The 25178-nt window shown below is 55.7% G+C and overlaps 3 protein-coding genes across 11 annotated transcripts; all 3 read left to right on the forward strand.

Annotated features, from left to right (window-relative positions):
* The first annotated feature begins 82 nt into the window (after positions 1-82).
* Positions 83-4984, forward strand: SNRPA (small nuclear ribonucleoprotein polypeptide A). Of its 6 annotated transcripts, none has more exons than XM_072979998.2 (8): positions 83-236; positions 1175-1277; positions 1995-2146; positions 2497-2669; positions 3163-3339; positions 3564-3737; positions 3870-3958; positions 4501-4984. In XM_072979998.2, the coding sequence occupies exons 3-8, from the start codon at positions 2074-2076 to the stop codon at positions 4658-4660; spliced, it is 846 nt and encodes a 281-aa protein (XP_072836099.1). In that variant the 5' UTR covers positions 83-236; positions 1175-1277; positions 1995-2073; the 3' UTR covers positions 4661-4984. The 6 variants fall into 6 exon arrangements, with proteins under 6 accessions (XP_072836099.1, XP_072836102.1, XP_072836101.1 ...); XM_072980001.2 differs by having other exon boundaries at positions 2045-2146; XM_072979999.2 differs by lacking the exon at positions 83-236 and adding an exon at positions 339-363.
* A 206-nt stretch (positions 4985-5190) lies between these two features.
* On the forward strand, positions 5191-10002 carry MIA (MIA SH3 domain containing). The gene is made up of 4 exons (XM_020787189.3): positions 5191-6737; positions 7787-7920; positions 8640-8750; positions 9244-10002. The coding sequence occupies exons 1-4, from the start codon at positions 6605-6607 to the stop codon at positions 9265-9267; spliced, it is 402 nt and encodes a 133-aa protein (XP_020642848.1). The 5' UTR covers positions 5191-6604; the 3' UTR covers positions 9268-10002.
* A 4638-nt stretch (positions 10003-14640) lies between these two features.
* On the forward strand, positions 14641-21387 carry LOC110075667 (rho-related GTP-binding protein RhoU). 4 transcript variants are annotated; one of them, XM_078379879.1, is made up of 4 exons: positions 14641-14783; positions 15436-16262; positions 16822-16880; positions 19275-21387. In XM_078379879.1, exons 2-4 carry the CDS (start codon positions 15644-15646, stop codon positions 19725-19727), a joined length of 1131 nt encoding a protein of 376 aa, XP_078236005.1. In that variant the 5' UTR covers positions 14641-14783; positions 15436-15643; the 3' UTR covers positions 19728-21387. The 4 variants fall into 4 exon arrangements, with proteins under 4 accessions (XP_078236005.1, XP_078236006.1, XP_020642775.3 ...); XM_078379881.1 differs by lacking the exon at positions 14641-14783 and having other exon boundaries at positions 15368-15542; positions 15666-16262; XM_078379880.1 differs by lacking the exons at positions 14641-14783; positions 16822-16880 and having other exon boundaries at positions 14806-15542; positions 15666-16262.
* Positions 21388-25178: the final 3791 nt, after the last annotated feature.

The raw sequence follows: 25178 nt of genomic DNA on the forward strand, positions 1-25178 counted from the left end.
TGCTTTTGGAGGAAGGGGCGGGAAGCTGGTGAGGAAAAAAGACGCAGCGATTGGAGGGCAGAAGTTCAGAGGCGGGGGGGGGGGGAAAGACAGGCCAGAAGGCCTCCTCATTTCTCATTGGTGGAGCAGACACGGCTGTCTCGGATTGGCCCGCCCGCCAACGGAGGGGGTGTGGCTTACGACTACGGGCGCGAAGGAGGGCCGTCTGCCGGCGTGACGCCGCCTGCGTGGAATCGGTGAGGGATCGGGCGGGCGGGAGGCCATCGGGGGCCGCAGCGCCCCGGGGTCGGGAGGGCGAGGGGAGAGGGACTTGCTGCCGTCGTCGCGGCCCTGGGCTGGTCCGGGCGCCCCGAGGAGGCCCCGGTAGACGTTTGGGGGGGGGGAGGAGGAGGAACCGTAACATCCGGGGCTTTTCCTTGGTTCCCCGGCATCCGGGCCCTTGGTGTGGGGCCTTGACATCCGGGACTTTTGGGGGGAGAGGGCGGGAGGAAGCGAAGTGCGTTCCCTCTCTTTGGCAAAGAGAGCCAACGGTGGGGAAGTTACTCTTTTTTGGGGAGTACATGTCCCAGCATCCCCCAGCCGGCAGGGCCCCTGGTTCTGCTGGGCAGGTCCTTTTAGGCCCCGGCCTTCTGCGCAGGGAGGGAGGGAGGGAGAGGGGTCTGCCCTCCTCTCTCTCTCCCCCTCCCGGTCTTTCTATTCCTTCTGGCTCGTGATCCCCCCCCCCAAAAAAGGTAACTTCCCCAAGCGGTGAGACCTGGCCGTGAGCTGCAAGGAGCAGCTTTGGGGCAGGAAAGGCCGCACGTGTCCCTTTGGGGCGGCTTTTGCTGCTGGAAACCCCCCCCTCCCCCGCAGCCCTCCTGGCCCTCTTGCCTGAGCCCAGGCACCCAAGCCAGGCCAGGCGGGCTCCCCGGGAGGAGGGAGGAGGCTGGATAGAATCGTGGAGCTGGAAAGGGGCCTCAAGGCCGTCCGGTTCAAACCCCCTCCCCGGCAGATCTGCCCGGTGGTTTCCTCTTTAAGGCCTCCAGGGGCTGGAGCACTCCCCACCTCCCCCGGAGAGGGTGGTGGTCCTGCTTCCCCGGGTAAAGCCTCCTTCAGCCACGGGCATGAGCCAGGACTTGTGCGCTCTTTATTTTACTTGTTTTAAATGTTTTTATCCCGCTTTTCTCCTTCAAAGGGGACCCAGGGCGGCTTGCATCATTAAAAGACGGTGTTTAAAGCTAACATAGCAAGTGTACAAATGCTGGAAAGGATCAAACAGGTGCCACACTTTTAAAAGGGTGAGCTGTTTATTTATTTGATGGTTGGTGTAGGCTTTTCAGGCTGTTTGGCCATGTTCCGAAGGGTTTTTCTTCCTAACATTTCACCAGTCTCTGTGGAAGGCATCTTCGGAGGACAGGAGTTAGGGCTCTGTGTTCTGGTCCTCTGAAGATGCCGGCCACAGATACTGGCGAAATGTTAGGAAGAAAAACCTCCAGAACATGGCCAAGCAGTCCGAAAAACCTACAACAGCTATTGGATCCCGGCTGTGAAAAGCCTCCAAGAATGCTTATTTGTTTGTTTGTTTGTTTAGAATATATCTACCCTGCCTTTTACCCCAAAGCAATACCAAAAACATATCTTGAGGCAGGGCATTTTATCTCCTCTGTCTTCTGCCATAGACCTCCAGGAGGTATAACTGGTTTTCCCTGGTGGCCTCCCACTCCATAATGCTCAGAAAAGTTAATGCGTGCATGCTGCTGGGTGGAAGATTCTGCCAGTTTAATCCCCAGAGTCATCTGAGCTGTGCTGTCCAGGCAGTGGTCAGTCCCAGACTGGCTTTGCTCCAGGAATGGAGGTTCCACCTGTGCTTTGGGACCAAGGCAGCTGTGCTGGAGACCTTAGGAGGTCCTGGGTGTTTACCCATTGTTCGTTTGTTTTCCAGCAAGGGCTACAGACCTTTGCAGATTGAATGGCTTGGGATATTTTTGTTTAAATCTCATCTCTCTGATTTTCAGACGTTCGTTACCCTGCTTATTCGCATGAGGTCCTTTCCCTGCTTTTACAGAATCTGCTGCTGACGGCGGGGTTCCTGCCATGGCTGTCCCAGAGCCTCGCCCCAATCACACAATTTACATTAACAATCTCAATGAGAAAATAAAGAAAGATGGTGAGTGGCTGCTCCAGTTCTGCCTAAAATTTCTTTAGATTCCAGTGTTTTGTAAAGGGGAGGTAACAGGTTAGAGCCAAAGACGGCGACCTTGTATTCCCATCTTTTTGCCACAGTTGAGGGGAGAAGCACAGTCTTGTGTTTGAGCCTTTTGCACTACGTGTGTCTTTTGTGCGCAGTCACACCTGTGCTTGGGCTGCCTTGATTTGGGCGTTTAAGAGATTTGATGCCTGTTACGGTATCTGAGATATAAAATTGGTGCGCTTTTTGCTCAGGAGTGTGCGGCACCTCTTCGGACTCAAAGGCGGAAGTTTCTTTTCCTCATCTTGTGGTTCTTTCTTACTTCTCAGAGCTGAAGAAATCTCTCTACGCCATTTTCTCCCAGTTTGGGCAGATCCTGGACATCCTGGTGTCCCGCAGCCTGAAAATGCGAGGCCAGGCCTTTGTCATCTTCAAGGAGGTCAGCAGCGCCACCAACGCCCTGCGCTCCATGCAGGGATTCCCCTTTTATGACAAGCCTATGGTGAGTGTTGCTGCTCTGGTGGTGGCGGTGGTGGAAGTCTGCTTCTGAGGGGCGGGTGGTTTGCTCGCCTCTCACCAGAGAGGGATCTCGCCGCCTCAGTCAGAGCCGAAGGTTTTTGTCAGATCTTGAGGAAGAAGTCTTGGCGTCCCGGCTCATGTGCCTGTCAGGCAGCCGGAAGCGAGTGTCCACTCAAAGGAGCACCAAAACATTCAAGACCACGGATAAGTCAAACCGTGGATTCTGTTCCCACGGATGTGGGGGTCCTGCTGTGCTCTTGTATTTCTCAACCCCGATAGGGCCTTTTAGTGGGCAGAGGTGGGCGTAGTTTCCACGTTCAGGTCCAACTCTTGTGATTTACCGCTCAATTCCACTCCCTTGTGTAATGTATCCCATTGCTCATTCAGGGGTTCTCTGCTTGCGTTAGCCATCAGGACCAGTTCATGGGTCTTCTTCCCTCCCGCTACCCTGTCTAACCGCATGTTTCCTCCCGCAGAGGATCCAGTATGCCAAAACAGACTCTGACATCATCGCCAAGATGAAGGGCACATTTGTGGAGCGGGACCGTAAGCGTGAGAAGCGGAAGCCCAAGGGCCAAGAGGTCTCGGCTGTGAAGAAGCAGATTCCGGGGGCTGCGGCACCAGTGGCCCCTGCGGTCCAGGGTGCTGTTCCTGTGAGTATCTGCCGGGGGGGGCGGTCATGGAGGGTGTTCCACGGAGCTGATGCTTCTCTGATACGGGGGAGTGGGAGTTGGTGCCATCCTGTGTCATATGGTTTGGCTGGGTTGTTTCATTATAGGGTACAGTTTGGGCTCTGGCTTTGTTTCCGCCGTGCTAGACTGGGGTTCGATCCTCACTCAGGGGTGTGTCTGTTTCCTCTTTCTCGCTTTCTTCCCAGGGCATGCCACCCATGAACCAAGCCCCTCGCATGATGCACCACATGCCAGGCCAGCCTCCCTACATGCCCCCTCCAGGGATGATGCCACCGCCCGGAATGGCGCCTGGCTCCATCCCTCCTGGGGCGATGCCCCCGCAGCAGATGATGCCAGGGCAGATGGCGCCAGCTCAGCCGGTGAGTGGAGAGGGGGTTGGGGTTGCCAGGGGTTCCACGGAGGTGCCTGTCGTAACTGCAAGGCCTGGGTTCCCACCTCCTTCCTAGAGTTGTAAATGTGACACTTTCTCTCTCTCTCTCTGTCCCTTGCAGCTTTCAGAGAACCCTCCCAACCACATCTTGTTCCTCACCAACCTGCCTGAGGAGACCAACGAACTGATGCTGTCCATGCTTTTCAATCAGTAAGTTCCCCTTGTGTGGGGCTCCTGGCTGGAGGGTTGCTCAGTAAAGGCGAGGCAGGCACGCGCCGATCATGCTTTGGTTGGTAGTTGCCGGCAAGGGGATTTGTGGAGGCCTAGGATCTGGAAACATGTACGGGCAGCGGCATTGTTTTTAGTATGGAAATACCTGCAGTCCATCTAACATAACACGTTTTTGGATACCCCGTTTTGTGTCTTACATCTGCATGAATAAGGCTGATGAGAAGGGACTTCTCTTGGCTGGGCTCAAGAACTAGCCTCCTCTCCCATCCCCCAGACGAGCTCTTCGGACACAGTTTAGAAAGCGTCCTCACTTGCTTCTTAAAAGCTCCCGCTTCCTGCAATGCTCTGCCTGCTCAGTTTGAGCCCCTGCTTAGACCGTGCTGCCTCCTCCTTGGGTGCCCCCCTCCATCTTCCCCTGCCTGCAGGGCTGCCTCAGTCTCTCCCCCCCAATTCTTCCTTGTCGCTCCCCCCTCTTGGTTGGAAGTGGGGCCCCTGACCCGCCCTCATCTGCCCTCCTCCAGGTTCCCTGGCTTCAAGGAGGTGCGGCTGGTGCCCGGTCGCCATGATATAGCCTTCGTGGAGTTTGACAATGAGGTGCAGGCCGGAGCAGCCCGAGATGCCCTCCAGGGATTCAAGATCACACAGAACAACGCTATGAAGATCTCCTTTGCTAAGAAGTGATGGCTGTCCCGGCTCTAGATCCCTGGACGACTCGCCTTCTCTCCCCTTCTAGTTAGTGCCTAAAATTATGAGTGGAGTTTCTTGGTGTGTTTGTTCGTTTTGTTTTTTCCACATTTTGTATGGTGAGGTAAGTGGTTGTGTCAGGGGTAATGAAAGAGAGCATGAATGTGTGAGAGAATGTGAACCTCTATGCTAGCTTCCAATGCGTGGTGGAGAGACAGCAGCCGATTCCTTCCAGAAGCATTGTACCCAGGGTCTGACGGCCAGACATTGCACCTGGAGCGTTTCTGTTTTCTAATAAAAGCAGTTGGTTTATTTTCCTTCCTTGGGAGTTTTGTTTTGTTTTGTTTTGTTGGCAGACTAAAGAGTTGGTTTGGGAAAGGGGTGAGACTGGAATAGGAATTGCCCTTGCGAAACTGGCCCATCCGCAGTCATGGGCCAGTCCTTTTCCCAAGGCCGGAATGAGTCACTGCTTGCTCCAGGGGATGTGACAGAGTACCCGCTGAGGGCAGGCGACAGGCCTGCCGGGGCAGCCCAATGTCAGGGTAGTGGTGGTGGAGATTTCTGTTGTTCCTCCTCTTTACTCACATGAAATGCAGCATGACGTGGTGCAGGGTGGCAGGGAAAGGCCCCAGAGAACGGAGAGGTGAGAGGAAGCCTGCAGTTAGGGCTGGACAGACCATTTTGGTACACAACCTCCTCTGTTCTTGGAAATGATTTCCGGGGCTTTCCTGCCAGAGCTGCTGCCTCACAGCAGCATGGGTCTGGGTCCCCTGGTTCTGGGAATCCGACGAAGGAACCCTGGTGATCCAGGGTGCAGGTTGGAGTGTTGAATCCAGATGGGGATGGCGTTCCAACAAGGGCCACGTGACAAAGAAGCTGGCAGCGTCAGGGAAGAACTGAACCCTCAGAGGAGCCAGGAGGCCAAAGAAAGATTGGGTCCTTAAGTAACCAACCGGCCTTTCCCCGACATAGGTCGTTCCTTCCCGTATTGCTCCATCTCGAGGGCCTGCCCTGCTCACCTGGGGTTTAAACACAGGAAAACATGCTGTTGGTGAGAGGTGGGCTTTTTCAGCCTGAGTTTATCAAGAGAAATCCTTCCTGAGGTGGTCAAAAGGAGACTGCTTGGGTGATGGTTGGGTCTCTTGCTGTAGCCCTGATGACCGCTGGGATGACGGAGGACGAAAGAAGGGGGGGGGGAAATCGGCTCCAGCTCCTGGAGGCTGAGAGCAGAGCCCTGGTAGCCAAGAGACAGGCCGTGGTGTGTGCTGATGTTTCTGTCCTGCATACCGGAGGCGGCAGTTCCTGGCCCTGCTTATCCTTTCCACTGTAAGAGAGAGAGAGCCAGTTGGACACAAAGGTGCTCAGTATGCAACTGGGAGCTGCTCTCCGCAAGGGGCCCGCCGGTTTTCTGTGGCTTCCTGTTTAGTCAAGGCAAAGCCTCCAGCTTGGAGCTGCCTGTCCTTGTCTTTATGGCCCTGGAATGGTTTTGACTTTGAAAGCTGCGTGGCAGGGAGCAAGTCTGGATCAGGAGGCAGTAAAAAGCAGGCGGGTTGGTCATCCCAGGCCGGTGGCTTCACAGTCACAAAATACAGCGAAGGGGAGACCAATACAAAGGCTGTTTCTGGCCACAGGCTTCCAAGCGACGGGCGAAGCTGTTGGGAACGGAGGGGGACCCTCCTCTGGGGCTGGTCTTTGCTTCTTAGCCATCCCGAGCATTTGTAAAGGGACCGTGACATCACAGCCATGCAACCCGTGGTCGGGGGACGAGAGAGAGTGGCTGGCAGTGGCGTGTATTACCAGGAGAGGCTGCCTGGGCAAAACCGGTGAAGGCGGGGGCCAGAAACAGCAGCTTTACCCAGCAGGGGGTGGGGGGAGGAGGATGCAGGCGGCTTTTCCCCTCGAAGCCGCTCGTGGGCCATCTTGTCCTGTCCTTTTGCCGAGATGGGGAGCACCGTCCGGGGCGTCTTCTGGACCAGCCTGCTTCTCTCCACGTTGTTTGCGGGGCTGGTACGGAGTGGGCGTCAGATGGATAAGCTGGCCGAGAAGAAGCTGTGTGCGGACGCAGAGTGTGACCGTGAGTGAGCCCTCCCTGCTTCCCCTTACTCCCTTGTAGCAGAAGCCCCGGCAGGCCAAGGGCCCAACTGGGAGCTTCTGAACGGGCCAGCAAGCAGAGCGGAACAGGAGAGGGGGATCTGGAGGGATCCCGGTAAGAGGACAGGAGGCAGTGGGAGCTTACAAAGGCGGCACAGAAAGCGAAGCAGCAGGCATGGGTGGGCAGAGCATCTCCTACGAGGGGAGGGGAGGAAACGTTAGAAAAAGTTGACAAAAATGGTATAAAACATGGAGACGGCAACATCCCGTGATTTTATTATAGTTTTATGTTGTGTCAGCATACAAAGCCTTTTGTTGATATTCAACACTGCCTTTGTGGCAGGTGTAGGAAGGGAAGAAGATGCCATAGTAGAGAGAAAGCTGAGCTGGCTTCGGTGGAGCCTGCTTACTCAGAGGCAGTCTATCTTAAGAGCACCAGCTGCTATGTGGCACAGTGGGCCATTCTCGGAGGCACCTTGCTGGCTGCTATGATAGCAAACGGGGGGCCCCTCTTGTCTGTTCCTGCTTGAAAAGCTTTTCTGGGATCCCACCAGCTGCCTCCAAGGGGTGTGGGCTTGGGCTCGAGGGGGTCTCTTTTTCCAAAAGGTTGTGGTGAACAGCTACTGAAACCTTCCTGAATCCCCCCCTTTAAAATATATATATATAGGATTTATGTTGCTTGATGGATTTCATTTCCTACCCCTGCCCCCAGGAGCGCATGTTCGCAAAGATGCTTCTGCACCAGAGTTTCCCTGTGAGGCCGGCCAGCCAGGCTAAGAGAGTCTGACTGGCCCATGGCTACCGAGGGAGCTCCTTGCCTCGAGGGGGCTTGAGAGTGGGCTCTCCCCAGTCCCGTGGGGTCGTGTCACCTTTTCCTGCGGCCATGAAAGCGGTCATTCAGTTTTTTGTGGGAGAGGACAGGCGGTGGGACGTGGTGGCAGCTTTCTGCTCCAGCACACACATACTGCCTGGATGGGTCAAGGACGATGGCCCCTGTGCGTTGTCCCGACTGCCCGCCCCTTCCTTTCCCAGACCCCATCTCTATGGCAGTGGCCCTCCAGGATTACATCGCCCCCGACTGCCGCTTCATCAACATCCAGAGGGGCCAGGTGGTCTACGTCTTCTCCAAGCTGAAAGGCCGCGGGCGACTCTTCTGGGGTGGCAGCGTGAGTAGCATCTTGGGACCCCGCCTTCTGCCGACCTTGGGGCCGGGTGACCCCAGCTTGGGCGGCTGGCGGGGTCCTGAAAAACACAAGAAATAGCGAGCATGTACCGAGTTCAACTCTGTCGGTGAGAGAGCGAGGGTTTAGAGTTCTCCCTGGGAATCTGGGGTTCCAATCCTGCTTCTTAGGGGTCTCTTAAGGTGGTCCCCTTCCAGCCGCCCCCTTCGTGCCTGTGAAATGGGACCCTGGGTATGGGATGTTCTGGAAAAGGGCAGCAAACCACAAGACCCCAAGGGCAGCCCCGTGAGATGTGGATGGACTCCAGTTCCCATCATTCTTCACCACCGGCTGTCCGGAGGGTTGTTGTTCCACAACTTCCGGAAGTCTGTATTTGCCCATCTGGGCGGCAGGCGAGTTAAGCGGATTCGTGCATTCACGTACCCATTATTTAAGAACCAGCTCTCCAGCCAGGCCTTAGCGTTGGGCTGCCATGCCCATCGGCAGCAGGAAGCATGATGGGAGCTGAAGTCCAGCCCATCCACAATCAGAATAACCTCCCGTGCCGGGATGACCCTAACGCGCCCCAGGCCCTGCATTCGGGTGGGGGGCAAAGGGACACCGTGTGCCCTGCCTCCAAAGAGCCAGCAGGGGGCGCTCCTGCCCCGGGGAACCTGAGCGAAGGCGCTCCGTAATACAGGCAGGCCTCTTGTTTCTCTGGCCAGGTGCAAGGGGACTATTATGGGGACCAGGCCGCCCGCCTGGGCTATTTCCCGAGCTCTGTTGTCCAGGAGAACCAGTACCTGAAGCCGGGCAAGGTGGAGGTGAAGACCAGCGTAAGTGGCCTTTTCGGCGGATGTGGCAGGAGACTGGCAGCCCCACTTGTTGGCCGGGCGCCCCCATGTCCTTGGGTTTTCCTCTTTCTCTCCCCCCCCCTTTCTGATGGGAAGGCCACCCCCGACAGCCACCTGGGGGCTTTGCCACAAATACCGGCTGGAGCTGACTGGGCCTGGCCCGCTGCCTCTGGCTGGCGCCGCCTCGTGCTGTTTCAGGGAAGAATAATCCCCTTATTCAAGGGAAAAGTTTCTCTTTTGAATAACAGCCTTGAGAGGCCAGCTCAGGACATTCTCTACATGAGTGTGGCTTGTTTCCTAAGACTTGTCTTGGGAAAGTGAGAGTGGCCCTGGGCATGCACAGAGTGCCCTTCTCTCACCGGTCTTTCTTTCTTTCTTTCTTTCTTTCTTTCTTTCTTTCTTTCTTTCTTTCTTTCTTTCTTTCTTTCTTTCTTTCTTTCTTTCTTTCTTTCTTTCTTTCTTTCTTTCCTTCCAGAGGTGGGACTTCTATTGCCAGTGACGGAGGCTGCCCAGATAACAAGGCCTTCGCTCCTTCAGAAGCTGTGCCGCTCTCTGACGGAGTCAACTGGAAGAAAGCCATGCCTCACGGCCCATTCCCTTGCCCGTCCGGTTTTCCCAAAGACAAGCTTGCTCTTCCAGCTGCTGCTGCTTCTCCTATGTTTGCATGAAAAGGCGTTGCCAATTGGGGTGAAGCCTTCAAGTCGGCATACACAGAGAGAGAGAGAGAGAGAGAGAGAGAGAGAGATCTGAACCCAGGTCCGCAGGTGTCCGGGCCTGGGTTCAGATGCAGCCTCAAAGAGAAACCACCCTCCCGGACTTGGCCAAGATTCATGTAGTCCAATCCATTCTGGAAGACAGAATTTTTCTCATGGCGGCCATTGAAAATGAAACAAATAAAGAAGGGATACAAAATAGCAGCCCTCATTTTAAAAAGTCCTTTGAAACCAAATATAGAGAGAGGTTGTCGATAATACGTGTCTTGATGGGGCAACATGTTATGCAAACAAGTAGTCTATTTGCCACTGCTGTTATATGCCAACAAAACAGTTATTCATGGCTTTAAGATGCTGTGAATATATTTTATTTTATTCTGCTGATTAGACATTGCATTGACCTGCCTTAGTTTTATCTTCCGCTGCTTGTCTTTGGACAGAGATGGCCAAGCAAAAGTAACGTTGACGTCCACCTATCATTCCAGAAAGCAATAATTAAACAAAACTTCTCTAAAGCAAAAGGTATTTTTTCTTTTCCAGAAGATGAGCTGCTGGATGGCTCAGAGTTGGGGAGTTTGATCCCCGCCCCCGGGCCTCCTTGAGAGGAGATGACTCCCTGAGCCGCAGGGTCTCCCTCCCGGCTCCACAGTTCTAAGCTGAGATCAAGCTGCCTTTCTCACCCAGATCCTTGATCCGTCTCACCCAACGCTGCCAATGCTGGCTGCAAAATCCGATGGGACCACTTGTGCTAACCGGCTGGAGCTTGGTCATTAAAGTTCAGTGCATGGAAAATAGCTTGCAAGGGTGAGCTATCCAGAAGTTCAACTGTTTTCAATGAATGGCAACACAGATTTTTTTTTCCCAACCTTTTCTTCTCTTGTACTATTATATCCTAGTTTTTTTTTCCTTTCCCCCTTTGGTGAACGTAAAGGGACATGCATGGAGGTTGGGAGGGAGCCAGTGGTTCTTTCATCCACCCATCCCCGGTTAGCAGTCTTGTGGGCCTTCCGGCCATGTGCCAGGAAATGGGTGGCCGAGGGGTTGGGAGCTGCTTGTCAGCCGTGCCTGTGTGTGGGTGCCAAGAGGGTGATCCCAAGGGGTGGAGGGATGCAGAATGCCTGGAAAATGCCGAGGGCTTTGGAGGAGCCCACTTGAGGCATGAGAAGGGCAGGGAGGGGTTCTGGGTGAGGCATGAAAGTGAGGCTGGGAAAGGAGGAACACCCCCCCCCCTTTGCAAGCTTGTTCTGAGAGTGGTACACGATTAAGTGAATTGCTAAGCCAAAGGGGGACACAGACTACTGTGCCTTTAGTCCTAGTGGTATAGACAGTGGGCTTTTGGTAGTTCCTGAGGGATATGGCATTCTGTGTATCCTCAGAGGCACTGCATGCTTTCAGCACTTCACATTCCTAGAACAAGTTCTAAACCTGAAAAGAGCCGGTGGGATTGAATCAGAAAGCTGAGCTGGGATAAAGAAGGGCAAGCGAATGATTGCCAAGAGGATGCAAGAGCGCCGAGGGAAGATGCTGGAGACGACGGCTCGTCGTAGCTCCCTGGGGAAGTGGTGCCTTTCCAGATTTCCTTGGGAATTTGGGTCAGGCTTGCTGCTTCTCCTTGGCACCCCTCGGGGCAGTTAAGCAATGCCGGGTTTACCCCGGCACGGCAGCCTGGCAGCAGCTTCAGGTCTTAAGCAGCCGCTGTGACCCAGTTCCCAGGCTTGGCAGAGGGCCTGGATCGCAACTGCTCGGGCGGCTGGCTGGGGCGCCGTGGCTTGAGAAGGGGGGAGCAGGCAGGCAGGCAGGCCGCAGGCACCCAACGGTGGATGCCCAGGATGCCACTTAAGGCTCTCTGCTTTTTTCTTTTCTTTTAAAAAAATCTTTATTTATTGGCCGGGCTCTTTCCTTCCTGCTGCCTCTGGCGTCAAGGCACCGTCTCCAGATTTCCAGATCACTTCACAACGACCCTCTCCCCCGGCCCCTTTGCCTCCCCCCCAAACGGCTGCCAAGCCGTCCTATTCCCTGTTCTTTGTGAGAGCCGTCTGGGGCTATCAAAGCTGGGTTTCAGGTTGCCACTCAAAAGGTGTGTCCTGGAACAGAAGACGAGGGGGGGAAAGTTCCGGGTTGAACGGCACCTTTATTGGTTCAATAAGAAGCCACAAACTTCTCAAGCTTTAGGGCACCAGAGAGGTGGGTCCAGAGTGAATGCCTCAAAGCCAGGAAAGCTACCCCACCCACCGGCAAAAGGAATCCACTAGACATGTTTGGGGATACCTATGGTGCTCTGAACTGTGAATGGCATAAGTGTGTGTGTGAGAGAGAGAGAGAGAAAAAAAAAAAGAGAGAGAGAGAGAGAGAGATCATAGTTCAGATGCCTCTTTTGCTACCTCCACACCAGGGACTCTGCTTTCCAAGCTGACTCATGCAAGCAAAAGGCCAAAAGACTGAAACCAAGCAGGAGGATCAGCTGAGAGCCCTCGAACCTGTGGGCGGCTGAGCACCGAGGAGTCTCATAACAGAAGTTGAGCTGGTTGCTCCTCTGCCCGCTGTGCCCTCTGAACTGAACGGTGAGCCCCTGAACTCTGTTGCCAAGGAGCCTGGAGGCTGAGAGAAGGACCCCGTTGCATCCGTTTGGACTTCTTACTTTAGTGCTGCACCTGGCCAGGCTCACCGATGGCTTTCTCCATCCCAGAATACCTGCACGGAGCAGAGTTGGGGCCTGTTTGAAAACAAACAATCGAAAAAAGAGCACAGGATATGTGCCAACATAAATCCTTTATTCATCCCAACACCCCCTCATCCTGTGCCAGGTTTGCAAACGGCGAGAGCAGCTGCTCTGGCGGCAGCATTTGGGGGCCGATGTGTCTCTCACCGATACCTGTGTGGTCAGCTCTGCCACTGCCCGGGGAGGCCGCCTGCCCAGCTGGACCACGGCCGGAAAGGTGATGCTCTGTGTAAGGAAGCCGGGCTACCTGGACCAGTGATCTGGCTTCTGTAGAAGGCCACTTCTTATGTTCCTGAGGGGGAGCAGAAAGCAGTGTGTGGGAGAGGTAAGAACAGGGTGTTTTCTGCCACCCTTGTGGCACGGGTGGGGGGGAGCGGACATCAAGAGCCTGGAGGAGGTAAGTCTCTGTGCCTGGCGAGACCCGGGGCTTATCTGCCTCTCAGCTGGAGGGAGAACCCAGGCATCCTGCTCCCCCCTTCCCCTTTGGCCCCCTCCATTCCTCTCAAAGCGAGTGGGAGGCTGGACCGGAACACTATCTCTCCGCATCCTGCTATCTCCAGGAACAGCCGGGAGGCTGTTCCGTTTTCAGAACATTGTGCTATTCACCCTTCCCATTTATCACAAATAAATGTAGGCACTGATGTTCCAGGAAGGGCTAGGCACGGCTGCTGTTCCCTCGGTGCAGACAAAGGAAGGTTTTCCTCCAGGGCTGGTGAAGGGACAGGAAACAGTGAGGACGAGAAACCTGAAGCCACTGCTTGCCTGAAGACTGTGAATCATTGCCTTCCCCCCACCCTCAGCAGACATCCATGGCTGATCCCATTTCTCTAGCATGCATTCACAGAAACCATTTGATCATGTGTCCATGCAGTGTTGCATTTCATCATCTTCTGTCATTCACTGAAGGACCCCAGAGAATGCTATTTAAAATGCTTCACCGGCTAGTGGCTAAAATGTTGGATCGGGGCCTGGGAGAAATCTAGGTTCAAGACCCTACCGAGCGATGCAGCTCAATCCTTCAGTGTCCTTGGGCCGGTCGCACGCCCGGCCAGCCAGACCTTTCTCACAGCGCGGCTGATGTCAGGGTAGAGCACGAGGACAGCAAGCCAGGGGGACTCCCTGGAACACACTGGAGAAGAGGCGGAATAAAACAGTAGGTGCTGAATAATGAAAGTCACAGGCTATCTTCAGTCCTTACAGTAGCCCAAACGGGGGGGGGGCGCCCTTGGTGAAGAGAGGGGTGGCCCGATCCATGGGCCAGTATTTTAGCCAGGATGGGGATTCATTCTGAAGCCTCTTGGTCAGTGTGGGCTGAAGGAGCGACTTCCAAGGAATGTCTTGAAGGAGAACAGGAATGATAAAGAAGCAAGAGTGCCACGAAGACCACGCAGAGTGGATTTCCACAGCGAGTTTGTGACACTCACCCCCACAAACTAGACGTTAGGTGCTCCTGGGGAGGAGAGCACCGACCCCGGCCTGGTTCCTCTTTGCGAGAGGACACCGAATGGCACAGAAACTCAGATGTCCTCTGACACATCCAGCCGCAAAATGAGGTATGGTTTTTAGAATGTACCCAGAACCATCACTCCCCTCGCGCTGGTGCCGTTGACTGTAAGCCAGTGATCTATGTCCCTGCAGCTGAGTTTGCTGTCCATTGGAGGATGATTGTGGATGACAGCTGCCTCCTGGTCCCACAATCTCCCCTCTGTGCAGCCTTTTGATCAGCTTCGGGTTGGGGAGCCTTTCAAGGAGACGACACCTTCGAATGGAGAACAATCCTCCAGTAGAGAACTGCCCATGGTCAAAGAGGACCAGCGGCCACTCTGTGAAGCAGTTCAAGTCATTCATTGCTTTCTGGTCTGCTTGGAAGGGGGCTCATGAAAGTATTCTCGGTCCAAATGCTGTCCAGGCACAGTTTCCTGGTGCTCTCTCCTGTCCTTGCCCTTCTCTGGGTCCTCTCGCTCTCTTTCAAGACTGGAGAAATCTGAATGTCCCTGGTTCCCTCCCTCCGTGCTTCCCTGGCTTCTTCTATCATCTCCCTGATGAAACAGGTTTCACTCCTTCCTCTCCCCGAGGGGGTAGACAACAAAGCAAAACCTGCTTCTTTCGCCCGGGGTGGCACAGCTCAGGGTGGGGGGGGGTGATGCTTTGGCCTGGTGGGGCAACAATCCCCTTCTGCTCCCCCCTTCGCCTAGATGGGCCGGGTGGGTTTTGCTGAGCCCAGCAGCTTCTTCTTGCTCTGGCTACTGACCTCCAAGCCCTCACTTCCAACTTTCCAGTAATGGTGCGGAAGGTGTTTCCTGTTTTGTTGGGACGCCTCGTCCCAAGGGGGGTTTCCAGGCTTCCCTCTGGTAGGAAAAACTGGAGAGGTTACCCTCTCCCAACCCCCCCACCCCCCAACCCCAAACACAGTGCCAGGAAGGGAAGGATCACTGTTTTCCATTTTGGGACAGGCCAAGGCCAAGCCGAAGCCCCAGCGCTCTCTGCATTAAGAGGGACAAGCCTTCGTTCAGGCAGAAAGCTGGCCCTGCCTCTGAGCCTGGGAGAGAATCAGGCCGGCTGAGTGGCTTCCCTTCCAGCCTGGTAGGATAGATGGAAGGCACACACACACACCCCCCAGGGGCCCGCACTCCAACCATGATGGATATCAAGGAACGAGGCTCAAACCCTCACCCAGAGGGGCAAAGGGACAGGTCTCTCTCTAACCCTCTGAGCTCACTTGGCAGCGCAGTCGATTAGGCCCTTTAAGGCAAAGCTCCTGGCAAGCAGAAAGGCCTGGACGGAGCTGGTCAAGTCTATTTGGTGTTAGATACAAGGGTCCATCATCATCATCATCATCATCATCATCATCATCATCATCATCATCATCATCTTAGAACTGCAGAGCCGGACCCTGTGGATCATTGAGTCCAGCCTTTCTCGAGGAGGCACAAGTGGGGGAAGCCAGCCCCCAAGCGCTGCCTCCGCAGACAGACATCGCAACCCATGGGGCTGTCCAGGAGTTGCAAGGCTCAGTTTGTTTGTTTGTTTGTTTGTTTGTTTGTTTATTTATTTATTTAATATCCCACCTATCTGGTTCATATTTTACAATTTAATTTTAATTTTATTCTGCAACTCTGTGCCTGGGTTTGTTTGTGTGTGTGTGTGTGTTTTGGTAATTTGGGAGTGTTGCTAAATGGTATAAAGGTTGCAGAGGGTTAACCTGCGTTGCAAATACCTTCGTTGCGTTTTGCAGGATTTCGGAGAGGCGGTGTGATAAGGCAGCCTTTCTCTCTCGCGACGAAAAAGAAAACCAACTCCTTTCGCTCCTTAAAACCAAAGCTCTTTTTCCAGAACCTTTTGGTGAGGGACCGTTTTGGTTCAGGGGGTTGGGGGGGGGGAACCCCAGGGTTTTGGTAGCCCTAAACAGGAACTCTCTTCCCCCCTCCCCTCCCCACGCGCTGATGAAAAACTTTTCTCCCAAAGGTGCGGAGTGTATTTTTGGAAGCGTGTGTGTGCTTGTGTGCGTGCGCACGCCCGCGTTGGAAAGCGGCCCCCTCTCGTCTGATGCGGTGCCACGATCCAGCCCTCGGGAAAGTAACTTGTGGGGGCGACGGGGGGGGGGGGAAGGCAGGACTGCGAAGGAACGGTCCCGGCGGCTTCTCTTCCAGCGGCGCTGCACAGCCCCTCCCCTCCAGCCCAGGGGGCGGTCCTTGCCGGGGAGGGGGCGTGGCCAGGCCGTCGAGGTTCGCTCGCCCGTCTGTCCGTCCGTGGGTCCGCCTGCCTCCCTGCCTGCGGGCGAGCCAGCGAGCGAGCACCGGCGCAGCGGCTCCTCTGCGCCTCGACGGGGCTCCCCGATGCCGCCGCAGGAGGACGCCCCGCCGGGAGGCTTCGCGGCGCTGCCTCCGGTGCCCCCGCACCGTCCGCGGCCGGGCCGGGGGCTGCTGGGGCAGGAGACGCTCCGGAGCCTGGAGTGCGTCCTGCTGGGCGACGGGGCGGTGGGCAAAACCAGCCTGGCGCTCAGCTACAGCACCAACGGCTTCCCGGCGCGCTACGTGCCCACCGCCTTGGACCGCTTCTCCGGTATGCACCCGCCGACGGGGAGCTGCGGGCCGGATTTGGCCCGGGAGGGCACCCAGCGCCCGCTCGCCCGCCCGCCCGCCCGCTCCTTTTCCTTGCCCGACGGCTTCTCCCTTGTTCGCGGCCCTGGCCGGCCCCCGAGCGAGGGAGGCGGCGTCGGTCTCCTCGGGAGGCAAAGTCCGCCGGGATCCGTGGAGCCCGGGGCGGAAACGCCGGCCGGCCGGCAGGCAAGCACCGCGAGCCGGTTCCCCTGGGAGCAAGCCTCCGGGAGGCGTCCTCCTGAGGCCAGAAGCAGGATCCAGGCTCCTCCGAGCTCCCCGGAGGGATGCTGAGGCCGGCGCGCCGCCGCTCCGTCGCAGGCGGGGGTGGGGTGGGGAAGGAAGGCTGTGGGCAAGGGTCCCTCTCGGCGGCGGCGAGGCTGGGATCCCGGCAGCATCCGGCTCGCGGTGGTTGCGAAGAGGAGCGCGGATTCCCTGTTGCACGACTTGGGGTGGGGGCTGGCGAGGGAAATGTGGGGCGAGCGGATCCGAATCCTGACCCTCTTTCTTCTCCTTTCCCCCAGCGATCGTCCAGGTGGACGACACCCCCATCCGGCTCCAGCTGTCGGACACCGCAGGGCAGGTAAAGGTGGCCTCGGCTGCTCAAAGCCCGCTTCTTCCCGCCCCCCCCCCCGCTCTGCCCCCCAAGCCCCTTCCGCCCCACGCCCGGGAGGTCGGGGCTTCGAACTCCACGACCCCGGCTCCTAATCCTGGCCCGCGGGTCCGCTCCAAGGTCGGGAAGGCCGTCTAAGCTTTTCCTCGGCCCTCCTCCGACGATCCTTCAAAGGCCGGGGGGGGGCGCTCAGGAAAGGGAAGGATCGGTTTAGAGGAATGGTATAGAAAACTATGGGATAGGGGCATTAATGATAAACGGACATGTGATATGAAAATAGGAGGAGGCCTATCAAAAAATAATGATTTTAAGAAAATATGGAGTGTATTCTTGGAATATGTACAGGTATTTCGGAGAGGGAAGGGGTATACAGGGAGGGAAGAACCAATGACGTTTTGGAGAGAAAATGGACTGAATGAAATTTAAAAATATTATTAATGCTAGCCCTGAGGGTGAGGGTGGCACTGGTGTATTATGTGTATTATTGTGGTGTTAGGTTTATGTTGTTTAGGCCGGATGTTTGTTTAATAAATGTATTTAAAAAGGGAAGGGAAGGATCAAGCTCCCCAGCCCTGCACAGAGCGGGCTGGAGAAGGAATAAGCCCCGTGGAGGCAGCAGGATTTAGTACAGGGTAATCCTGTACTTCAACCTGGGGGGGAGGGGAGGAGGGGTTGACCTATGCAGCTCTGTGTGTGTATGTGTGTGTGTGTGTGTGTGTGTGTGTGTTGACCCAAAGTGTCAGGATGAGGCCTGTCCTTGCTCAGATGGTGAGCAGTCATTGCCAGACCACCCCCTTGCTAATGACTTTGTGACATTCTTACTTAGCAACTCTCCCCCCCCCTTCAGAGACTTTAAGAATACTCACAGGTAAGAGGGAGTGGCTGGGCCCTCTTTTCTCTTTAAGCAGCTCTCCAAAATTCCTTTCTCACCTAAGAACCAGCTGCCAGGCTCCCCTGTCCACCCCTCTTGTCTGCTGCCCTGACGCCCTTCTGCAGCCGTCTGTAGCTCCTGGCATATTTAGAAAAAGTGCCCTGTCCTTTCCAGGGTCTGTCCTAAAATCTGACTATGACAGGGAAGGGCGCTCTGCATATGTACAGGGGACTGCATTTTCAACTCAGTGGTGGAATGCTTGGGCGTTGAGGAATACAAGCAGGACTTAAGCTTGATCTGCTGAGCTGCAGTGTGATTGTATGAGTCATCTCGCAATACGCTAAACCAGGAAGGTAGTTCACAAAAATGAAGCAATCATTAAAGAAAGAAAAAGAAAAATAACAATACAGCTTGTGGGTTTAGTTCATTAATCCAAGCAATGTGACGTTGTTCTGCAGCTTAGCAGGGCAGCGTGTGCACTTGCTGACCCTCGAGCTGAAAACAATGGACACGGTGGGTTGTTGCATCATTTCGAAGAGTTTATGTAACATGTGAGATGTTTCAAAGAATTACAGAGTTGGTTGGATAACTCTGTGGTTTAGGTCTCTGGCTGCAGAGCCAGAGGTTGGGAGTTTGACTCCACCCCTGGTGTCTCTTGGGAGTAGAGCCAGCCTGGGTGGCCTTGGGCCAGCTGCACACCAGCGTCCCAGGGCACCCCACTCAAAATAAAGGAATGGGGAAACCTACATACTGTATTATTTGAGGAGGTCGCTTTGCAGGCAAAGGATTCTGGAGGGATGGTCTTCCAGAGTCTCCCAAGGCAGATGGTCTGGCTCTCACCTTTTTTTCCTCTGAGGTGTAGCTGTGGCCTCCTTTCTCCTCCTGAGGTTCAGGTCCTACCCTCTGGAGCACAGAAAACCAGCCGGCTCCACCTTCCGTGGGACAGCCCTGCTACGGAGACGCCAGTTTTGGTCACAAATAAAGACACAAAGCCCAGAGTCCTCTGGGTGAATTGCACCTGTGTAAATGCAATGGCAGAAACAGCAGCAGGAGGCTGCCACGAGTTAACGAGTAGCTAGGAGTGCCTCTCCCATTGCGTCGCAGCTGACGTGATGAGGGCCACAACGAGGGATAAAAATGGCGACTTATTAACTCGCATCACTTTTAGCAGATGCTGGCAGAATTGACTGATGGCATTCGTGCCAAAGTATTTACGCTAAATTAGAAGATGCAAGCGGTGAAGAAGGCCATCCAGAAGCCCTCTCTCCTTGGTCAGCTCAGATTTATCAGGTCTTTCCTCCTTTCGGGGCCACAAGACGCCTTGGAGATGTTTCTGCACCTTGTTAAGTTTGGAGTATGGATGCAAGACCCTCTCTGGGTGTGGGATGTGTGTTTGTGTGTGTGTAGGGGAGTCTCTTTCCTTTTGTAACGCAGGTCAAGGAGAGTGATCGGACTCTTGGCTTATCCCCCCTTTCCCTCCTCCCTCCCCGCAGGATGAATTTGACACCCTGCGCCGGGTGTGCTATCCGAAGGCGGACGTCATCCTGCTCTGTTTCAGCGTGGTGGCGCCCACTTCCTTCCAGAACATTGCTGACAAGTGGTACCCGGAGGTGCGCCGCCACTGCCCTGCCACGCCTGTGCTGCTCGTGGGCACTCAGTCCGACCTGCGCCAGGATGTCAAGGTGCTGATCGCCCTCTCCCGCCACAGGGAGAAGCCGGTGCCCTCGGCTGCGGCCCGATCGCTGTCCCTGAAACTGGGGATGGTGGGCTACCTGGAGTGCTCCGCCCTCACCCAGCACAACCTCAAGGAGGTGTTTGACACGGCCATCGCCGCGGGACTGTGGCACGCTGAGCACCCGGGCACCAAGGTGCGGAGAAGGAGTCCCATCAGCTGCTTCCGGACCCTTTCCAAAGCGTGGTGGAAGAAATGCATTTGTGTCCGGTAGCCCCGGCTTCCCTGGTGGGGGGAGAGATTCCCCGTGCACCTTGCCTACAAGCTGCACCTACACTCTATGGGGCACGGACCGAAGGGGCTGCCCACTGACCGAGGCGGGCATCAGAGACTGGACACGAGGCCCAGCATTCCTGCCTTGATGCCCGGGGCTATCCCTGTGAATGAGGGAGGGGCTGGGGTGGTCAGGATCCCAGCCTTGGCCGCTGAGCATCGTGGCCCTTGCAGTTCTGAATCCCCCAGGCCTTCTCAGGTGAGAGGGGCTACAACCTCATCACAGGAAAGGTGACCTTCTCTCTGTTGGGACACAGTCGGGTCTTTCCTTCAGAAGTGGACACTGAGGCTGAAAAGGGCAAAAGGCCCGCTCCCAGTCGGGCTTTCTACCCTGCAGGGACTGTGGCCCCGACAAGGCCTTCCTGTGGCCCTTGATCCTTGCGGAGGACTTCGCACATGGCCGGCTAGGTTTAGGAGAGACCGCGAACAAGAGGGACGCCCTCCCCGGCAAGAGGGAAGCAAGGTTGTCTCTCAAGCGGGTGGCTTTCCATTCCTCTCCTGTAAACCTTTGAGTTCTGATGTCAAAATTCAAATACTGAACTTGGCGGGGTTTGGGGGAGGAGACGGACACCAGATATTCCAGGGGGCTGGGCAAAGGGGAACTCTTGGTGGATTTTGCTTAAGACAAACGAATCCGTGAAGGTGGGCTTAAAGGGCGTTATCGCTTAACCCGCCATGGCGGCTGCACACCGCTGCTGCCTTTTCACCTGCCCGCTTCCTCTTCCGGTCTCCAGGCCTCCCTTACCAGCAGGATGGTGTGCATTCATTGTTCACGCATGCACACGCGCACACATTTTTTATTTGCACTGAGCTTTAGGAGGCCGAGCGGAAGAGTCTTTGAAGCCTCCCAGTCTTGTCTTCGCCTCCCTGTTTCTTGTTGGGTAGAAGAAGCTGGCGCTCAGCTGACCCTCAGCAACTCAACCACGGATCCGTTCCCCCCCCCCAAATTGCCACTGGGTGACCGCTAGTCGGGTGGCCTGCCTTTAAAATTCTCCAGCCAGTCACTCTTTCCCCCTGAACTGGTTGCTTCCAATGTGAATGAGGACACCTGCTGCAGGGTTTCCCCCCCTCTCTATCCTGGAAAATCTTGGAAATATAGGTGTCTGACAAATCTGGGGAAATTTTAAAGGATTGTTAGAGCTGAAGGGGGTTTGTGCGCTGCAAACATTCCTGTGACCCAAAGACACATGTATGAGACCTGCCTAATCTCTATGCACACTGGAACATTTCTACCTTGTGTGCGTGTGTTACTTGATGTTTCTTTGTTTCTTTTCCATATGAACACACTTTTTAAAAAAAAACAAAAAAAAACAACAATCTTTTTCTTCTCCCCTGGGTGCGAGAGATTCCATGTTGGTCTGCTTCCGTTACAGCGCAGTGCTGGGGTGGCGGTGCTGAGGATGAGGACTGGGGATTTTTCAGCATTTAGGAATATCCCACCCTGCCAAAAATATGAGACATGCCTGTTTTGGGGCCAGTTGGAGAGCGTGTAGCTTGACTGATGCTGGAAATAGCTGTGGTTGTGTGAGCCAGGTAGTAATTCAATAAAGAAACACTCTGCACGTGCTCAGAGGGAACCTGAGCCTGACATGTGAGACTTCTAGTGTTGTAGGGTTGAATCTTGTATTTCTCAAGAAATTCCTGGGCCTTATCCTTTGGGTAGTTGATATGAATAAGAGGAGGTGAGTGAGGGATAGTGGCAGCTAATAAAGACTAGGCAAGCTGAAGTTTTTAAGTGCATCAGTTTTTAAGTGCCTCGTTTGGGGTAAGCAGGCAGACCCACTGACTGCTGTGGCAGGCGAGGCATCAGCCTCTCCTTCACTGCCCCCCCACACCTGCGGTCCACTGAGTCCTGGGGGAAGAGAAGGTGTTTTCCCCCACCCCACCCCCTTCTCAGCTGTGCGAAGCTGGCCAAGGCCGGGCGAGGTGGAGTCATCAAAAGCAGCTGACTTTTTCCTTGGAGATACGGAAGGGGAGATAAGGTTACAGAAATCCCTTTTCCGATCCCTTCAGCCGCTGGCAGAGAGAGCCATTCTTTCCTCTCGTCAGGAGCGCCTCTTTCAGGATTCAGGGTGGGTGGGGGATCTTGGGGACCTCTGGGTGCGCCAGCAGCTGGAGGCTTCTCTGCAGCTCCCCCGGTCTGTCTCTTTGCTCAGCTGGTTTTGCCCTGGGAAAGAGAAGCTGGGCGCTGGGTGGTGAGAGGAGGGAGGCCAGGATGGGCACTGAGCCCAGTGCTTTGAACCCGGGCGGGCGTCCTGGTGCCTGCCTGCCTGCCTGCCTCCCCCACCCTCCTTGGGACTTTCCAGAGACTTTGCTCCAGCCTCAGCATCCTGGACGGGCGAGGCTTCAGGCTCTCCTTTCACCCCTCCTTGTTTTCAGAAGAGAAAGGCCGTTTGCTGGTTTTCTGGAGGTCTGCTTCCAGAGGCGTCCCCGAGAGAGAGCCCTCCTTGCCCACCTTCAGCTTATCTGCAATTCAAAGGTGGTTCCACTCAGAGGAGGGCTGAGACCTCGCCTTCCGGGTCAGGCCGGCAGAGGCTGCTGAGCCACTGGAGGCGGCCGATGAGAGCCAGCCTCCCCTTCTCTAAGCATATGCAGAGTGCCTCTCTGGGCTGGATGGAAACAGGGGGGGGGAACAACCCCCCTCCCTCTGCCTTAGGAGGGGGCAGCCACCGGGCCAGAGTTCCAGGCCAGAAGCAAACCCCAGACCCAGAGTAAGAGGAAGCGGCCCTGCTTGCTCTGAGCCTTGTGCAAAGCACCTCACCACTGGCATTATAGGTCGCATCCTGGCTCAGATGCAAAAAAGGGGAGGGTCCAGATCGTAGCACAGAAGCGTAAACCCAGCAGTTTTGTTTTCTCTCATGGAGGAAGGAAGGAACCTGAACCCTCAGGGCTGTGAAAACCTGGCACCTCTTTTGGTTCTGGCGGTGTGTCAGGATGAGTCCTTGATGCTGTTCTCACCCTCTGGGCTTCACAGCCTCTCTCTCTCTTTCTCTCTCTCTCTCCTCCTGGGCCTCTCCCTGCCTTGTTGCAGGATCCAACTTGATGCCGAGGAGGAGAAGGAGGAGGAAGTGCCCGGCTGCGCCCTGCCCTTCAGCACCACCACCACCTCTGCCGCCAACACCAGCAGCAGCAGCAGCAGCAGCAGGAGGGCTGTTTGCTTGGCAGGAACAGCCTGTTCTTGCCTCGCCCTGGCCCGTCCCCCCCCCCCCCCCGGTTCCCTTGCTGGCCTCGCGGGCAGGGCTTGCAGGGGCCTGTGTGTGTCCAGGGAAGGCAGGCAGGAGGGAAAAGCGGAGGAGAAGCCTGGGGTGGGGGTGCCTGCGTGGGGGGGGGGGGCGCAGAGTCCAGGACGCCTGGGTCCTTTCCTCCACCTCCGTGCTGGGACAGAGACCAAGACACAGCAGGTTGAGTCGCAGCGGTCTAGGGCCAGCCCGATTTGAGAAAGACCCAACGGGGAGCAGGAACCCCGTTGATGGCGGTCCCGTGAAGGCAGTGATAAGGAAAAGGGGGCGGCAGGTGCTCTGTGGTGCTGCTTTCAGGAGGTCCAGCTGCCTCCCGCACCCCCTGGGGCTTTGCGAGGGTCCCCCATTGAGCCCCCCGGAGCCCCCACCCCCACCCCGCCATCCTCCTTGGTCAGTCTGCTTGCCAGCGTCCCAGACCAGCCTGCCGGTCTCTCCCCATCTGCCTGCCTCGGGTTGCGCTGAGCGTACTTGTCAGTTCCTTGCAGGGAGATCCTTCCTGCGCGAGGGATTAGCTGTTCTCTCCGCGGTGCCAGGCGTCGGCCTGCGCCGGCCCTTCCCTCGGGAGGGAACTGGAAGCTCAGCCAGAGAAGCTGCGCTTCGCTCTCCATCCCCATAGCCTAGCCGGGGAGGACTTCAGCAATGGGGGGGGGGAGGGGGGAAGGCAGCATATTGGAGCATTAGAGGGACAAGGTGGTGCAAGAGTACTGGATTATGACTTGGAAGACCTGAGTTCAAATCCCATCTTGGCCTTGAAATTCACTAGGCGCTCGTGGGCTCACGAGCTGTTTTAGCTTGAACTCAAAGGAGGAAGTCGACGAGTAGAACACATATGAGGCCCCCAGGACTTTGCCATCCTCCAAGGGGGGGGGGAAGTAGGGACAAGACCTGGGTGCAAAGCCTCCCCCCCCCTCGCGCCACCAGAATCCTGAGAAAGAGGATGCTTCAGATCACAGCCCCGTTGGGTACCAAGCTCTTTGACCTCCTCTGCGGCCAGAGAGAGAGAGAAAGAGAATCATCCTCTTCTGATCCCTTCCTGCCTCCCATGGAATCGACCTCTCTTGGTGGGAAGACTACTTGGGAAGGGTCTTTCTGGCAATCGGAAGGCGCAGGGGAGGTTTCCATGGCCAGCCTGCAAGGTTTCCAAATAGAGGCTGGCCCCTGCATCCTTTTGGCTTAAACTAGAGCTTGGAAAAGTTACATTTTGGCTTGCAATTTACAGAATCCAACTCTCTTCCCCCTCTCCCTTTAGCTTGGAGGACTGCAGCCCCAAAGTGGCTGGGGCACGCTGGGAGATGTAGTCCCCAAGAGCAACTTCCCCAAGTTCTGGCTTGCACCAGAGCTGGTCCGGGTGCCCACGACCGACCGACCGACCGACCGACCGGCTTTTGCTTCCAGGCTCTGTTTTTCTCCCGGGCCCTGCCTGAGCTTTCTGTTTACACCCTGGCTTCTGATTTCGCCACAGGGAACTTTCCCCTTCAGCAGGTGGTTGAGCAGCTCTCTCTGAGGCAAAGGGAGTCCGAGGCCACCACCTCCCGCCGGATGTGGGCACTGCAGCTTTTAGGACGGAGAGGAGGCATCAAGGAGGGCTGGGAAGGAAGGAGAGGGTCTATACTGGCCCACCAGTTACAGTACTTAGAAGAAGGATCCTTTAAAATCAACCTCTAAAATCACATTTAAAAGGAGCGGTCTACCAAGAGCTGCTGTGCGTGGTGGAAGTCTGGGAAACCCATGTGCTGCCAGCCGGGAACAGTTATTGCTCACAGGCAGGCAGGAGTGTGCATGTTTTCCACACAGAGACGGCTAGCTGGCTCACTCCTTGCCCTGCTTACCTCTGGTGGGAAGGATGAGGAAAACCTTGGCATTTTATGGGTCAACTCCTTTCCAGTATACTTTATGGGCAAGGGTTCACAAGAAGGAGGAACCACTGCTATCCATTAAAAAAAACCCCAGTTAGGACTGTTTTGGAATAACTGCCCGCTCTTTAGTACAAAACATTTGTCTGTTTTTGGGGGAAAGACATCCTTGGCCTCTGAAACGTTTAAGCTGAGAAAGGCGAGCGGCGAGGGCTGGACGGAAGAAAGAAGATGCTGTTCCATGGTGCTGCTAGGCAGAAAGGAAAAGGGGGCAGAGACAGCAGGAGAAGAGGTTCGGTC

This window comes from Pogona vitticeps, chromosome 9 (genome assembly GCF_051106095.1).
Source record: "Pogona vitticeps strain Pit_001003342236 chromosome 9, PviZW2.1, whole genome shotgun sequence".
NCBI classification, from domain to species: domain Eukaryota; kingdom Metazoa; phylum Chordata; class Lepidosauria; order Squamata; family Agamidae; genus Pogona; species Pogona vitticeps.